At 41.2% G+C, this 18,364-nt stretch overlaps 1 protein-coding gene across 1 annotated transcript; it reads left to right on the top strand.

Annotated features, from left to right (window-relative positions):
* The first annotated feature begins 361 nt into the window (after positions 1 to 361).
* Positions 362 to 8,965, top strand: ABRA (actin binding Rho activating protein). The gene is made up of 2 exons (XM_073632149.1): positions 362 to 1,138; positions 5,535 to 8,965. The coding sequence occupies exons 1-2, from the start codon at positions 450 to 452 to the stop codon at positions 6,013 to 6,015; spliced, it is 1,170 nt and encodes a 389-aa protein (XP_073488250.1). The 5' UTR covers positions 362 to 449; the 3' UTR covers positions 6,016 to 8,965.
* The last annotated feature ends 9,399 nt before the right edge of the window (positions 8,966 to 18,364 follow it).

The raw sequence follows: 18,364 nt of genomic DNA, 5'->3' as shown, positions 1-18,364 counted from the left end.
TGAATATAGTTCACATAATCTAAGAATATATTTGATTGTTGAGTACTTTTGAACGCTGTTTAATTTTGGAATTATATTTAAATATAAAAAAATAGGGGGGAAAAATGAAACTTTTTTTTCTGTGAAAGTTAATGACTCAACACTTAAGGACAATGCTATAGATTACTGAACAAACCCCTGAGAGCTGTGTATGCTAGGCTTGCTTTGTTTACCATCTGTAATTTCCATCTGCTCTTGTGATGCAATATAAGCCATCATTCTGTAAAAAGTAACAGTGTCACAGTGGGCAGATCTTGGTCACAAATGCCTGGCATATTTTCCAAGAACGTAAAGCAACTGGCCTATTTAAAAACCCGGCACCCTTCATTCAGCTGTTAGAAGTGACTCAGGAGGACAAGTTCGGGATTTTTTTTCCTCCCTGGAGGAACACGCAGTATTGTTGATACAATATGGCTCTAGACGAAACAAAAACAATGAAACCTGCTCATCGAGCCATGAGGAAGATCAGAACTGTAAGTTTAGTGTCCAGCTTAACCAGAGGTTGGCAACAATGGGCGACTGAAAATTCAAAAAAGCAAGCAGAAGAACCCCCAGGTTGGGTGCCTAACACTGAAGGTGAGGTTACGGAGAAACACAAGTCAACGTTGAAAGTAGAATTGAAACCTGCAGTTGTTGTTACACCAAGAAAGGATGTTGAAACGCCCACAAAAAAAAACGAAGAAACACACATCAAAACAAAATCTGTGACAAAAAGTTTTGCGAGCAAAGCTCAGGAGAAAGGAATGGATATTGGTTCATTGGCCGAAAGATATGAAAAAGATTCCAGTACCCAGAAATACGATGAATTTATGCTGGATAAACTACTGCAATGCAATGTGTCTCCAACCCGAAGAAGGAAGTGCTCAAATCTGGTGTCCCAACTCACCAAAAGTTGGAAACAGATTGAACAAGATGATGAAGGAACCGAAACATCTTCCAAAACTTTGCCAAAGCTCGCCGAGTGTCGAAGTGAAAGCCTAGAAACTGAAGACAGTGGCTATGGAGAAAGTGAGGAAGTCAAACCAGAAAAAGAGAAGGTAGAAATCACAGAAGAGAAGAAGGAGGAAGCTGCAAGAATTAAGCGGTCATATAATTCATTGTAAGTTATTGCATAGTGTGATATGCAGCCCCTATCCTGCAGTGTAAAGTGTAACCCCAGCCAAAACATGTTTTAGCTTTAGATAGAGTGGTGAAAGGTTGTGTGTAGTGTTCATTTTGACATTGATTTTGTTTTAGTCATAGTCTTTTGACTAAAATGTAATTTTAGTTTTAGTAGTATTTTGGTCATCCGAATTGTATTAGTTTTAGTCGTATTTTAGATGACTAAAATCTCCAGTACATTTTAGTTGATCAAACTCTAATGAGTTTAGTTAAATTGTAATGCATTATTTAAACATTTTTTCCTGGGGATAGGGAAGTAAATGGGAGTGAGGGAATGTATAGGGCAGAGAACTGGTCTGGGGAGGCTGTTATTTTACACAGTGCTAAGCACTGCTACCTTGCCTGGAGGGGAAACACTCACCACGTGGTTTGCAGGGCCTTGTTTCAGAACTTCCAGGCAGTAGGCAGATAGAGTGAGCCTGCGTCTCTCAGCCAATACAGCTTGTCGGGGGCCGGGGCTTTAACAGACAGGTAAAGCTCTGGGGAAAGCAGAATTTCAAGTGGGTAAACGTCCCTCCCTCACAATTTCGTTCCATTTTCGTTCATTGACGAAAATTGAAATTGATTTTCATCATAGTTTTTGTCAATTGACGTAATTAGAATATTTTCATCTATGAAATTAACACTGATCTACTGTCACGTTTTTATTGCTGTTTGTGTCTCCATCAGAAAGATTTCCCTACACTTCCTTCCCCCAAGGGGTAACCAGAAATCTCCCCAATATAAGGGGGCATCCCACCTTTGGTAGCTGTCACTGAAAAAAGTGACTTAATTGGAAGATATCCCCTCTACTACTGTTCCGGTGACAATCATGAAATTTTAGATTCCCACTCATAACCTCCCCCACGGCAATGGTCCCCAGGACTAATAATAATTAGATCTCTCCAGTAAGGACACATACAAAAAATAAAAACCTGAATGGTCTAAAACTCTTCCCCATTCCACTCAAAACTGGAAAATCATTTATGGTTGGATATTTACATTAATTTAAGTCCAGTAACATGGCTCACTGGGATTGAGTTGCTAAAATCTGGTGCAGCTGTGCGCGGTAGCCAATCAGCTTCTAACTTCAGATTGTTCAATTAAGCTTTGACAATAAAACCTGGAAGCTAATTGGTTTATATGCGGAGCTACATCAGATTTCACTTAGGTTGTATGTTGTAAAAAAATATATATATTTAGAGTATTTTAAAAAGTACTTTAATAGTATATTTTACATGTTGATTTTTATCCTAATTACAAAAATAATATTTGAAAATGATTAATACCTGAGCTTTATTAGGGACTGGACTGACTTGAAGGACTTTGGGTTGGTGCTTTGGTTAGGTGTCATCACTTCCAAATTTCGGACCTAAACAGCAATCCTAACTTTTCTCTGGCTTTCATTTTCTTCAAACTTGGGTCAGTGGATCAGAAGTATTAAAGTGTATGTATAAACAGAACTTTATTATTCATTATGGGTAAAGTATTGAAGGTTATACATCAACTTCAGTTTACTTTTTTTTCTGCCCGTGTCATGTTGGCAGAACATTTTTTCTTTTTTAGTTTTGAGAGGGTTCAGAACACTTTCAGATGTTTATTGCTGTGTGGGCCTTCGTTAGGGGATTCAACCACTCTATTTGTTCTTTCATTATCACCAGCAATGAAAGTAAAAGAAAATCCCAATTTTGGGTTGTTACCAGAACAGAAATATTAGGGAAATATTCTAATGGAGACACTAATTCTGGTGACAACCAGGAATTCTCTCTTTTTGGAGGGATTTCCTCTAATGTCCCGTTTTGGCTATGGGACTGGAAATAAAAGGGAAATTTCCTCAATGGGACACAGATGGCAAAAAAAACAAAAACAAAAAAACTGTCAGGGGTCATAACCCTTCCTTACTCTGTCCGAAATGGAAAAAAAAAAAAAGGTTTGCCTTTAGTCCTACAGGGTTAATATACTTCCTATTATTTTATTTTTTTTACACAAACTTTAATATATCTTCGTACTCAAAAGAAATAATTCCTGAAAACCATTTTTATATTTAGAATAAAATGCCTGCATCACAAAGGTCTAATAACCCATATTAAATGTCTAATCTTTCATTTCTCTTAAAGCAGATAATGGATAAAATATTTAATGGTCCCAACGTATTAAATAATCAATCATTTATGAAGCTGTAATATTCCACTGTGAGGTCTGTGATGCTTCTACACATAGGGCATGGATCAGATGAGGGTTGGGAGATATTTGTATGCAGGGTATATCAGTTCCATTATAAGCTTTGGAGCCAGACTCAACCCAGGCAATATTTCAGCAGGTGATCCATTCTGTCAATAACCAACACGATTTATGAGAAGCTTAGCGAACCTGCACTGTAATATCTGTAATAGGAAGAAGGAGATTTTTAGCAAAATGAGCTTCAGGAAAACTACATACCAATGCCTAAATTAGAGAATGAGATTTAAAGTAAACCTCTTTGGCAATACAAAACCAGCAAATGTTGGTATTAGTATTAGTATTAGTTTACCTGCAATAAAAAACCATGTATACCAAAATGATCCAGAGACGTGTGAAGCAGAATTTATATGCATAACTCTACTTTGGTTGTAAGCGTCAATTTTGGCCCAACCATCCCACCTACCAAAGCTCCCCGATCCCTGATCAGTGAGGATGATCATTAAGTTAAATGACCAATAGGAAGCACTTGTAGCAGAAGGGGGGGGAGTTGAATTCTACAGAAAGTTGACATTTGGATATACAGTAACTTCAGCTGCTGATTATCATGCCATATACAAAGGATAAAAGCTTAGTTCATGTTTTTTTCCCACAAAATTCAGTTTAACCCCTTCCTGTCAAGCTATGAGAATCCCCTTAAGTGGGTCTTTATACCCAGGGGGTGCCCGATCACGAAATTGCTGTGATTGGCTGCCACAATGTTACATGATTGGGAACCGGTCCCACCAGCTCCTGATCATTACTAGAGACCGGGAGCTGTCTATGACAATTTGATCACTGTGCTGGGAGTGTGCAGTGAATGCACTCTCAGCACAGAAACCTTGGCTACCAAGGGACACATATATGGGGCATGTGGGCATTAAACAATCAAAGTATAAAAAAATTCCAATATTGAAGTCCTTGGTGAACTATAGACACCTCTTACCAAAGCAAATTGACCCTCAAATTATATAGTGGTTAAAAAGGAGTTTCTGGGCCCCCAGGAAAAAAATTAAAAGTCAGCAGCTACAAATATTGTAGCTGCTGACTTTTAATATTAGGAAACGTACCTATCCAGGGTTCCCATGATGTCGGCACCCCAGCCAATTTTCGGATCGGTTCTCAGGTACTGCCGCCGCCATTCATGGTAAGGGAGCACAGCAGTGAAACCCTACTGCACAGGTGCGAATAGCACTGCGCTTTCTAATTAGCCGGCAGCAGAGAAGGAGAAGGGGAGGCCGAACTTCCGAGGGACGGCACCTCAGCGTCTTCTGCCGGATGAGGCAACAAGTACCTCTCAAAAACAGGTATCTGTTCCCCCCCTCACCCCTGAAAGGTGCCAAATGTGGCAACGGAGGGGGGAGGAGTCAGTTAAGCAGAGAATCCACTTTTGGGTGAAACTCCCCTGTAACAGGAACAATCCACCAAAGGCTTGTCTGGAATGACCACTTGGGTTCTCAACAGTCACTCCACAAAAGCCCAAAAAAGGTGTCCCGTTTCTATGTATATCACTCATTTGAAAGGCAGGCATAACAGCCTCATGGTGTAGTATTTTGTAAAGTCCCCAAAAATGATTAAAAGCTGTAGTACCCTTACATTATGAATTAACATAAGGCTTGCATTGAGTAACATCCAAATTTATCTCCAACAAGATGGCATAGCTGAGGTGTCTATAATTCACTAACGACTTCAATATTCGGACTTTTTTTTATACTTTGATTGTTTACTTTGGTCATTATCACTATTATAAGAGCTTCACTTTATTTTAGGATGGTATTTTGAATTTGTTTCTCAAACTGTGTGAGATGCTATTTCTGTATTATCCAAGCATGGGTGTGTTTTGAACAATTCGTGTGGGCATTAAAGCCCACCTTCTTTGCCGCAGTGCATATGCATTACGCAGGCAGCAAGAAGTTAAATTTTTCATGTTTGCTACAGGTTTACTTAAATATTGGTTCCTTTACTGACTTCTAGAGTAGTTCAGTAACTTCTTGTATGCTAATAATTGGTCTAGAGCCTTGAATTTTCTCTTTTTGAACATTAGAATATGAATTAGGTATTTTACTGATAAGATACAAATTTAATAGCCAAGGTTGCCCAATGCATCACCTCTGACCCAATATGTTGTTTTATTTCAGGAATAACAAGACAGTATCAGAATTTAACAACATTAACAAAGCCTACAAGCGGTACAGCCAAGTAAACAACGTCAAGGGGAGGTGGGAGAAGTGGTCAGGTGAACACGTGATGAGCCAAAAGCTGAACCCTTTCAGTGATGAATTTGACCATGACTTTGCAAAGTCCCAGAGGCTGCAAAAGGGTGACGAGGGCTATGGACGTCCAAAGGAAGGCACAAAGACAGCTGAAAGAGCTATGAGGGCAGAAGCACACATACATCGGGAAATGAGAGATCTCTGCTTCATCATCTCCACCATGGCCGAACCAGGAAAAGATGGAAAGGTACAAGTCACGTTTGGTGAACTTTTTGACAGATACGTGCGGATCTCCGACAAAGTGGTGGGAATCCTTCTGAGAGCCAGGAAACATGGGATGGTGGATTTCTTGGGAGAAATGTTGTGGCAGGGAAGAGACGATGATGTGATAATAACATTGATGTGACAAAGAAATAGAAGTGACTGATCATTTTTTTAGACATTAATTTTACTTTACTAAATGCTACTCTACTTTCCTTTGACCATACTTTGTCACGAGGCAATTTTTAACGTATTCTTAATTTAAAGGTAAATTTACCAATGTATTATATATAAAACAAAACAATATTTGTCTGCTTTAAAAAGTATTCGTGACAGCATTATGTTCAGACGTATATACTACACCAATTAATAGAGTGATATATTTGTTCCATCATGGTAAGCATACAACTGAAGGGGTATTCTAACTATACGCATTGTACAAAGTGCTGAGATGAGCGCCCATGCAGGATCCAGCGCCCAAAGCATCATCACGCTCCGTCCCTGTGGCGTGGGGTCTGGGTACGGCTCCCAAGATTTTTCCAAAGTTGCATCAATCCAGATGCAGTGCTTCTATTGTTGTATTAGAAGAAGAGTAAAAAGTAGACTGAAGAATCCAAAGATAAAATAAAATTAGTTAAAGTGTTACTAAACCCACAACAGTAAAATCAGTCTGTATATGCAGTAAAACATGCTTGTTATACTCACTGTGGCACCTAAGGGGTTAATCCTCTGCGTTGTGTGAAAAGGTTGTTTGATCCTCCCCTACTTCCATGTTCCCTAAACATTTCCTGATAGTATAGAGCTTGGGGACAAGCTGCACATGCTCAGTTTGGTGTGTATTGCTAGAGAGTTTTTTTTTTTTTTCTTGGGAAAGTGCATGTGATCAGCACAGGGCCAATCAGCACTGAACAGGCGGAGGGTCAGGAGTACTGCACCCTTATAGGACATTCATGGGAAAATAAAAACTCCTCATACAAGCTTTAACCAAGCAATGATAGAAGTCACAAGACTGCTCTAACTGCTGATGCGAAAAGGTATTTAGTATAATAAATCAAAAGTTTAGGCTGCACCACTAACATGAGATATTATCACAAATGACAAATCATAAATGAATGTGTTGCACTATAGTCAAATTATTTAAATAGTGAGTCCAAGTGTTAATTTCATAACACAAACGAAGAGTCTCAAGACAGTGGAACATGTGCTATTAATCATGTTCCAAATTCAGACAGAATCCCTCCACCTTGTGAATTCACCACCACCACATATATAGATGTGCTCTTACCAGGGAGCATAGACCTCCTATTACGGGGGGTTCCTGAGTTTAGTGTATTGCTCGTAGGCTGGAGGAGTGGTGTGGAGGGGTAAACCATTCGTTTATGATGGCCTGAAGCAGGAGTTTTGTCGCTAAGTCAATGGATGGCCCAGAGTGATTCGTAGCAGTTTTTCTTTGCTGGATAAAATAGTGAATGAGACGCATGAGCCTACTTTGACCCCCGTAATAGGAGGTCTATGGTCCCTGATAAGAGCACATCTATATATGTGGTGGCGGTGAATTCACAAGGTGGAGGGATTCTGTCTGAATTTGGAACACAAGTTTTTTTTCACATGTTCCACTGTCTTGCGACTTTTCGTTTATGTTATGAAATTAACACTTGGACTCACTGTTTAAATAATTTGACTACAGCGCAACACATTTATTTATAGTTTATATTTACTAAAATGATTGCATTTCCATGTTCTGTGTACTGTGGGAGACCAGATATAGTGAATGCAGGATTTGGTAACACTTTAAGCTAAGTGATTTCTCCATGAAGGAGCAGAGGTCCCTCACCTTAGGACACTAGTAAAAAAACTCAGGACTCACAGAGTGGGGTAGAATTATAGGGGAAGCGCCCAGGGAGCATGTCCTCCAAACCTTTGCCAGTGTCCAGTGTCCTGAAGATACCAGCCTTTCACTTGACATTAGCCTCCTTCAACACTCAGGGGAACAAAAGTAGCAGCACTACAAGCCAATCAGGTGTGCTGCATGCACATATCTTAATGAGGATCACGCTGGAAGAAGCAGAGAGCAGAATGACAGAGGGATAAGTTGCTGCTGCTCTTTTACTGTCAAGTCAGAGGCAGGCAGGCATCACATCAAATCTTGGTGTGATTGGTGTATTTCCTACAGATCTGTGCAGTAATCCAGTGTGAGATTTTACCTCTGTGCAGGAACTTCTTGTAATAAAGACCAGTCATTGCTGCTCTCTCTCCTTGTGCAGGGTGACTGGTCTTGTCTCCGCCCCCTCTTGTTGTTTTCTACAGGCAGCTTGTAGTAGGTGGACCTGCCAGACCCCTCCCACAGCTCTGCTCTCTTCACAGGCTATGCACAGCGCAGTGATGATATCACTGCTACTTTTTACATGTAAAATCTTGATTCACAAAGATATTTGGTGCACACAAATCAAATGTATCCTTTGTTGCTATTAAGGAACATATTTCAATTCATGTTTTTGTGCCTGGAGTTACATTTCAATTGCAGCAGAGAAAAGTCCGGTCAGCAGCCTGGCTGTACAGTCTGGAGGGCTGTGTAAATTTCAGGACAGGATTGACAGGAATACAAATCCTTTTCCAGGTAAAATAGCTCCTTTGTATATATTTCAAAGGTGGATTTAGCTGTTTGCCTGCAGTTAACCTTTAAAATTTTGGGTTGTCCCCTGAAAAGTAATAGAGGGGCAATTTTCCAATGGGTACACTAGTTCTAGTGACCTGGGGGTCCCCAAGGTATTCCCTTAATTTGCAGGGATTTACTCTCACTTCCTGTATGGCTATGGGAGAGGAAGTGAACAGAAATCTCTGCAATGAGACACAGATGGTGAAGAAAAAAATCTGCCGGGTTATAACCTTCCCTTGCTCTATCCAAAATGAAAAAAAAAAGTTTTGCGTAGAATTCTCCTTTAATCCTGCCCCAGTTTGCCTGCAGTTCAGCTTTAACTCCATCCTAAAGATATTTAGGCACATTTAATACATGGGTTGAATTCTGAAAGAATTGTCTTACGAAAATCGTAACTAAGAATTTTCTTTCCAATTTCGCACCATTAGTGGGCTGTAGCAATGGCCGATTTCCCTGTGGCCATTGAATTTGAGTGATTTGAGTGTTGGAAATTTTTGGAAAAACTAACAAATTTCTATACAATGATGGGAGAATCATGCAAGAAATATAAATGAAAAAGAAATGTGCATGAGCTGTGACCTGGAAAGAAATGAAGAGTCCCAGCTACAAAATTTTTATTTCTGTAGCAAAATTAGGTGAAATTGAAGGCTTGGTTGGTCGAATTTCGAAATCAATAGTGACATCATTGGATCTCAAAATGCACAAAATGTTTAATTTTTTTCGAAAAAGACAATGTAATCGGAATTCGATCCATGTATGTCCTGCATTAGTCCAGCACCTGGTCGTTACTGCTGTCTGGAAACCCATCAGAAAGATCACACCTTATCCCTGGTATAGATATGACAGCCCGAGAGCTTTTCACCAAAGATATTTATGTCACCAGTCTGTGGATTCTCCATAGATACATTGGAAGATTCCTGATGTATCCAACCTTAGATGTGTTATAAAATATATCTTATACATTTATCACTGGGAACAGAATGACTTGTCTATGTTCTGTGATGTGATTTGGGTTTTGACAACCACACTGATGAACTGTCTATCCTAGTGTTTTTCTGTGAACGCAATAGACGTACGCCAGACATTTCTCGAGAAATTGACTGGAATAGATGTGTTGGTAAATTGGTCTTAATATTTGTATTTTTACTGTAGATACAAAGATTATCTAAGGTGACAGGTAGATCTAAAGAACCTGAAACCTTCCATGTACAGCTATGTTGGTGGGTTGGGGTACGATGACAAATATTTTTGTATTATTTATTGACGTGTTTAAACTTTTATTTATTGTTTTCTACCTATATAAACTATTTACAAAAGTACAAGTTGTGTTTTTGTTGCTTGTGCTCGATTTCATTGTGGCGCACTCATGAATATTTGTGAAGGATTTTAAAGTAGAACTAAACCTTCCTATCATTTACAGCCAAGGAAACTGCCATCTTGGCCTCTGTTTGGTCTGCAGTTGTCATGGTGCTGCACATGTGATCCGTTATGACACCAACCATTTCATGGTTTGACAGTTCAGTTGAGAGCACAAACTACTGTGACAGTTATCATTCGGGGCAAGCCTTGGATTTACATGTTTTGGTAAACCGTTAAATTGATGGGTTTAGTTCTGCTTTATAATGCTACCTAAATTGTTTATTTTTTTATTTTTACAAAATTGTCAGTAACCTATAGACCACCATGGATTGCCGTGCCAAAGAAAATACCTGATTACATTCAACTGTAAATGCTAATGGCCTGGCTGTCATGCTGATTCTCCTGGAAAATCTCCCTACAAGTAGTGCCTTAAGCTGGCCATACACATTACAAATTTAATTTATTCAAGAAACAAAAAAAGAAAAAAAACTTGTTTTAATAAAGTTTATTTGATTGAATAATTGTTATCGGGGATCAAATTGACAGTGTCGTGTTTGATTTCAGTGATGAGAAAATTCAAAGGAATAGGATGGAAAATATTTGTAAAACAAATTTCTAACAGTGAATGTGGTTTTGTTCAGCAAAGTTCATTCACCCCTAAATCGATTGTTAAAAAAATGTTTCTTTCGAATGACAACTGTCAAGTCATCTAATGGACAGATAAGAATCTTTGTACAAATATTCATTCAAGCTTCAATTAAGCCAACTTTAATCCTCAATGACACCCCCCCAAAAGAATGTATACACCACCTGTGTTCCTATGAGTATGACACCCCTACTTCATACTGTCCCCTTTTGCAGGTACAGGGGGTCCCCTACTTACAAACATCCGACTTACAAACGACTCCTACTTACAAACGGAGGGAGACAACAGGAAGTGAGAGGAAATCTACCCCTAGGAAGGGAAATTCACTCCTGTAAGAGTTAATATGGGTAAAAGGTGTCTCCACTGATGCTTTATCACCTATCCTTATTTCCCTATTAACCCCAAATTTTCAAAATCCAATTGTCATTGGGACAGAAAGTGAGGTGAAATCTTCTGAACAGGGGCACAGACAGCAAAACAAATGTTACAGGGGTGATAACCCTTCCCTATGCTATCTACAAAGCTTAAAAATAGATTTTTTGGCTGGAGCTACACTTAAAAAATTTACCTGTTCCGACTTACAAACAGATTCAACTTAAGAACAAACCTACAGTCCCTATCTTGTTTGTAACCCGGGGACCCCCTGTATAGCTATGTAATACATTAAGAATAAGTGCCTGTACTGTATAAAATTCAGCAACACACAGGGGGGGTTATTTACTAAAGGCAAATCTACTTTGCACTGCAAGTGCACTTGGAAGTGCAGTCACTGTAGATCTGAGGGGGACATGCAAGGGAAATAAAAAACAGAATTTTAGCTTGTACATGATTGGATGATAAAATCAGCAGAGCTTCCCCTCATTTCAGAGCTTCACCTCAGATCTACAGCGACTGCACTTTCAAGTATACTTGCAGTGCAAAGTGGATTTTCCTTTAGTAAATCAACCCCACTATCTCACTCTGCTCTGCACATGCTCAGTTGCCTACTATTTTTAAGCACAGTGCCGAAACTGTAGAGGCCTAACAGCTAACAGCCTAAAACCTCGTACATACAAACAGATTGTTGGCCAACAGAGCGTCAGACTTTTGTCAGAAGGGCGTGTGCCATGAACTTGTCTTGCATACTAACGGCACACAATTGTTGCCCAACAAACACGAACGTAGTGACGTACTACGTGGAATTTCAGCTCTTGAGCGCCACCCTTTGGGCACCTTCTGCTAATGTCGTGTTTGGTGAGCATTGATTCCGAGCATGCGTGTTTGTACTTTGGACTTTTGTGTGACGGACTTGTGTACACACAATACGAAAATCTGACAACAGACCGTTGTCCGCTGAAAATGTACTAGCCTGCCATCCAACATTTGTCGGCAGAAAGTTGGCCAACAATTGTCTGATGGAGCGTACTAACGGTCGGATTTTAGGCAAACACAGTCTGTCATCACACAATTCCCTGCCGAAAATCCGATCGTGTGTACGAGGCTTAAGATTTACTGCTGCTTGGGGGGGGGGGGGGCTCTAGGCTTCAACAAAATGTCAGCTACCAGCAAGAAGAAACAGGAACAATGCTGGAGGCAATTTACAGTCCAAACTAATTTTGGTACCATAATTATTAATGTGGTATGCTCCTGCAACAGAACATTATCATTATTTTTTTTTATCTACTGGTAGTTGTTATGGGTAATGTTCCTCTTTAAATACAACCACAAAAGCTCTGTCTAAAAAAAATGTATTTGGGTACACTATTGCATAGCCGGCCAATTGTCAAACTAATACAATTAAAAATGGTCTTTAAGGAAGGGGGTGTAACATTCTGGTACTGAGGTGGTTAATAATTTTACTGCCCAGACATCTTGCTGTCTGTATTCTTAACCCTTAATGTGACCCATTTACAAAAATAAAAACCAAAGCAAAGTCACCCCAAGAACATTCACTTCCATCAACCCTTACATTACTACAGGCAGGTCTGGGACAAGTTGGGGGAAGGGGCATGTGTCCTGGGCGCAGTGTTGATATGTGAAGGGGGGGAACGATGGGAGCTTCAGCTGCTCTATTCTCCTGCACCTCACTAGTAGAAGTGACTCCAAAACACGGAAGTATGGTGTACCGTCACCTCAGACACTGCCCTGGGCTCCCCGCTGTCACTTGTAAACACAGAAGCTGGTAGAGGAAGTTCCACTCGCTTCCTCCACCGGCTTCTCTGTCTACAAGTGACAGCGCACCTCACACAGAGCTCTCCCTGGCCGGGACCATGACAGCAAGTCCCAGTCTCTAGGCACTGAGGACTGAGTGAGTAGCTCACAGCAGCCCTTCACTGTGTAACTTTATATTGGGGAGGGGGAAGAGTTCTGTTCGGGGGGGGGGGGACTTAAGGGTAGAGCTCTGTAAGGGAAGGGGGTTTTGCGTGTTACTCACTTCTGTGTCCTCCTTAAACTGACACCACTGGTAATATTTTCTCCTATTGACATTACATAGTTGGTAAGGTTGAAAAAAGACACAAGTCCAACCTGTGTGCTTTTATGCCACTATTACATTGTATATCCCTGTATGTTAACCACTTGCTTACTGGGCACCTAAACCCCCCTCCTGCCCAGACCAATTTTCAGCTTTTATCGCTGTAACACCTTGAACGAATTGCGCGGTCATACAACACTGTAAGTAAATTACATTTTTATATTTTTTTCCCCACAAATAGAGCTTTCTTTTGCTGGTATTTGATCACCTCTGCGGTTTTTTATTTTTTGTTAAAAAAATGTAAAAAGACTGGTTTAAAAAAAAAAAAAATACACAAACCGTTTTATATTTTGTTAATAAATTTTGCAAACAGGTAATTTTTCTCCTTCATTAATGTACGCTGATGAGGCTAAACTGATGGGCACCGATAGGCTGCATTGATGGGCACTAATAGGTGGCATTGGTGGGCACTGAAGGGCATTGATAGGTGGCAGTGATGGGCACTGATAGGTGACACTAATAGGCAGCACTGCTAGGTGGCACTGATTGGCACCACTGGTGGGCATTGATAGGTGGCACTCATGGGCATTGATAGGTGGCACTAATTGCTGCCACTTATGTACTGAGTTATGGCACTGTGAGAGCACTGGCAGGTGGCACTGGAAGGCGGTATTGATGGGCACAGATGAGTCGGCTTTGCCTCTTCCTTTTCGGGACCGATGTCCCTTGCACTGAAGCCGGTGATCGGCTTTTTTTTTTCCCTCACACTGTCAGCATGAGAAAAAAAAACATTACTGATCTTCTGTTTACATCACGTGATCAGCTGTCATTGGCTGACAGCTGATCACATGGTAAGGGGTAGGGATCGGCCCCTTACTCCGATCTGTGATCATCCAAGTCTCATTGACTCGGTAATCACAGCACGCGTGGGGCGTGCAAAGGGGAGGACGTCTATTGACAGCCTCCAGGCAAAGCAGATCCACTCTGTAGCCGTCATTCGGCTATAGTGTGGATCTGAAGAAGTTAAGATCGTTTAGGTGCTTATCTAATAGTTTTTTTTTTAATTATTGTTGCTCCCTGCTGAGACCACCGCTTGTGGAAGAGAATTCCACATTCTTACTGTAAAGAACCCTCTACGCAGTTTCTGGTTAAATCTCTTTTCCTCTCATTTTAGTGAATGGCCGCAAATCTTTTTAAATGCCCTTTCGCTGAAAAGTTTTATCCCTAATGTGGGGTCACCAGTATGGTATATGTACATTGAAATCATATCCCCTCTCAAGAGTCTCTTCTCCAGAGAGAATAAGTTCAGTGCTCGCAACCTTTCCTCATAACTAAGATCCTCCAGTCCCTTTATTAGCTTTGTTGCCCTTCTCAGCACTTTCTCCAGTTCCAGCACATCCTTCCATTCACGCGGCTCCATATTTGCTCTTACCAACACCACTAATGCAGGGACATTTTCTTCCTTCCAGCGTCACTCCTGGTGCAAGAACATTTTTGCCTTCCAGTGACACCACCAACACAGGTACATTTTATTTTTCTTACAGTGAAACCACTGATGAAGGGCCATTTTTCTTCTTAGCAACACCAGAGATACAGAAGATTTTTTTTCCCCTTTCAGGGACACCACAGTTGCAGGGACATTTTTAACTTTACCACTGTTAGCCCCATGTTTGTGCACCAATGTTAAGCTCTTCAGTTTGCTGTAGTGAACCACAAATTATTGGTACTATTTCAGTGCATACCACAAATATCACATACATTTCGGCTGGTTCTGCCGTTTGTCCTGTCCCCTTTTCTACCAAGGGGCTGGGGAGGGCTCAGGTTCCCATATTCACCATGGACACTGGATGACCTTGACCCTGTAGTGACATCATATATGAGGATTAAAGGGACCCTGTCACCCAAATACAAACAAAAAGAAAACAAATACAAACAAAAAGAAAACAGGGCAAAGCCACCCAAAAAAAATTACATCCAGGCAGGCTTAAAGCGGAGTTCCACCCAAAAGTGGAACTTCCGCTTTAAGGACTCCTGACCCCCTGACATTCCACATTTGGCATGTAATTTTTTTTTGGGGGGGGTTGGGGGGAGCAGGTACCTCGTTTTGACAGGTACTCAGCAGAAGTTCTCCTTTCCCCCACCCTCCCTGCAATCTTCTGGGACATGTCATAGGTCCCAGAAGATTGCCCGGCCATTCAGAATGCGCATGCTCAGTGGACTGCGAGAACACAATGGCTCCACGGGAGGAATTCCCCCATCAACACAGTTGCAGGAAAGAAAAACCCTCTGTCTATGGCCAGCTTTACAGGTGTGTTGGATGCTTGCATTCCCTGCTGCTTGCCCCTACATCAATACAGGTCACAGTAGTAATGTAGGCAGGGCCACTAATAAGGCAGTACAGCTGGTCCTGTTGTACTGGGCCCAGGAGCAGGGTCAGGGTTAGGAAGGCTGTACAGGGCCCCATAATTTCTACTGGCAGCCCTGGATGTAGGGGTCAGAAGGAGGAACCACAGCGTGGCAGGGAGGAAGGCATCTGACACATTCCCATGTGAAGATTTTTTTGGGCAGATTTTCTCAGACAACTGAGCAATGATTTTATGAACAAGCATTGCGACAAAGTGTCCTATTTACTGGTGTTTTTTCTTTTTATTTCAGCAAAAATCACTTTCAAAAAGTTCTTTAAACATTTATTGAACATGAACATTGTGGCAGCACTGTTGAAAATGACAGGATCATGTCACAAACCTTCAAGTCACTATGGTGTTGTACAATGGTTTGTGCTCAGTAAGGTAGTGTAAAACAATTGTATAAACTTCAGCCATAACAGCATAACAGAGGCCCTAACCCTTTACCCATTCGCCCCCAAATGGAAAAAAAAATGAATGCAGCCAACATCTAAGAACTGGTAAGCTGCAATGTATTACATGTTTGAGTTTAATACAGTACTGCTTTAACAACCACATGAACAGAAGACCTTGCCAATCTGAGAAACAGACGCCTGATGCTAAAAAGCCCATGAGGCACTAAAAGGGGTGATACATTGTAGTTATTTTTTCTTCAGCCTGCTGGTTGTATGGGAAAAAAACTAACAAAACAAAAACAGATTCCTCTATCCACACAAATGAGATGGAAGGAGGACCCCCCCCCTTCACCAGGACATTATATTCTGACAGCTGCTGATCGAGAAAATTTTTCCAACATGCTCTTTTGACAGAAGTCAATCAAAGGGTCAACTGGGGACTGCTATACATTGTTCAAAATTTTGCTGGTCTTTGCTGAACTGGCTGAAATTCAGTGTGTGGCCAGCTTTTCAGATCTTGTAGAATGTGGAGGAACCCCATCTTTCACCCTAGGGTCACATGTATTCGGTTAATGCTGTTTTCTGGCGCGTTTTAGAACACACAATTGAACAAGTGAATAGCCGGTTGTTAAGGACACGGCAACCACCTGCTCCTTAACAACTGCATCAGCGGGCTTCCCCACTGACAGCTGAATGTAAATAAAAATTGGCATCTATTTAAAAAAAAAAAAAAAAAAAAAAAAGGAAAAAAATCTGCGCGATTTATCGGCTGCCGCATCCTTAATAACTGATGAGTCATTGACTATGCACAGCTGGTTATGGAGAAGAAAAAAAAAAAATGCAAAACGCATGTAAAAACACAACACTTGCGTTTTTGGTGCGGGTCCATTGAAGTCTAAAACGCAATCCGTTGCAGGTCCCTGACCTTTCCAAAAATGCATAGATGTGCAGCCCTCAAAAATTCCACTCGCCTGCTCGCATTTTGCAAGTATATTTTGAGGGCTGGCGAGGGTGAGCTGCCTGGGAGCGAAGGGGGGGACGAGCACCAACCAGTGTATGGGAGTCCTTCTCCCAGCGCTCGTGCAGGGGAAGAGAGAGGAGAGAGCCAGCTGGATGATTCAGAGCGCGAGGGACATCACTAGCGGCTTTCATTTCAATAGCCGGGTGTTCCCGGCACTCGCTGTCACACGCAGCCCCGCCCCCCGGAATTAGATAGACAGATCACCCGTCCAATCCCGGGACGAGTGACGTGTATTAAAGTTCCCTGGTCAGGGGGCGGGGCTGTACAGGATGCTTAGCGGTGGGAACACAGCAATTGAAATCAAAGCTGTTCCAGTGATGTCCCTCGTGCTCTTATTATCCGGCCGGCAATGCTCTTCCTCTCCTCTGCATGATGGGCACAGGTAAGCTGCATGATTTACACGGGTAGGCAGCATGATGGACACGGGTGAGGCTGCATTGATGAGCACGGATAAAGTTGCTTAATGCTGCATAAAACATTTCAGTGTCATTTCATGAGATAATTTATGAGGGCATGTTTAGGGGTGGAATTAGGGACGGGGCAGGGTAGGGCAACTGGTGGCGTGTAACCCTTGAGGCCTGGCTAGTAGCTCAGGACTTGAAGTTTTGAGGACTGGATGTGAACATGTACCATAGGAAACCATATTAAATGGACTGTAGTGTGTTTCTGCAAACTACACTAAAAAAAAATGTATAGGTGCGAACCTAGCCTCAGACTAGGCTTTATTGATAGCTTGTCTGATCCACCTAATATCGGAGCAAGAGGCAAGGATACCTTTGCAGGAACCTTTAGTAGGCACAAGATGTGAATCGGATTACCGAAAAGTGTCAGTTTCTGAAAGGTAAATCACTGTACACACCATACCCCCAGTGAAGAGAAATTTCTTTAGGATGGTTCAGAGCAAGACATAAGGAAGGACAATCCTAAATGAGGTGATAGGTAAAGAAACTTCCATAAAAGAAAGCAAGCTTCTCTCAGTACGAGAGGAAGTTCATCACCTTAGGACACTAGCCAAAAAAAAACAAAAAAAAAACCAGTCTAGCTGGGATTGGAAGGGCTTTTATTTTTTATGGTCAGTGTCCATTAAACTGAAATGTAGCTGCATAAGGCCTCTTGCACATGATACTCCTATTTGAGCATCTATTTTTTTTCAGCCGTTTTTTTCTTTGTTATGTATTTGCACGTATTTTCGTGCATATGCATTTTCGCACGCAAACTTATTCTTGCGTTTAGAATATGTAAATGGACATTTGTTAATGGAATAGAGCACATTTGCGAGCATGAGGCATAAATTACTGACCAAAAATGCAGATTTTTCTATTTATTTTTTTTCTGGAGAAATACACAGTGCTTGTTTATGTGCCTGTGTGCATAGGCATATTACAATGAATGGGCTGTTTTTTAGCTCAGTAAAAAAATAAGCTGTACTGAGCTTTTTCGAGTTGCAGTGTGCAAGAGGCCTAACTCTCTTTAATGATGCAAAGAAGCCTGTACCCTGTACTGTACAATCAGGGAATGCATCTTCTGGATGGTTACAGTTTAGGCAATCTCTGGCTCGGT

This window comes from Aquarana catesbeiana, linkage group LG05, assembly GCF_042186555.1.
Source record: "Aquarana catesbeiana isolate 2022-GZ linkage group LG05, ASM4218655v1, whole genome shotgun sequence".
Taxonomy (NCBI): Eukaryota; Metazoa; Chordata; class Amphibia; order Anura; family Ranidae; genus Aquarana; species Aquarana catesbeiana.
This window is presented reverse-complemented; position numbering and strand designations above follow the sequence as displayed.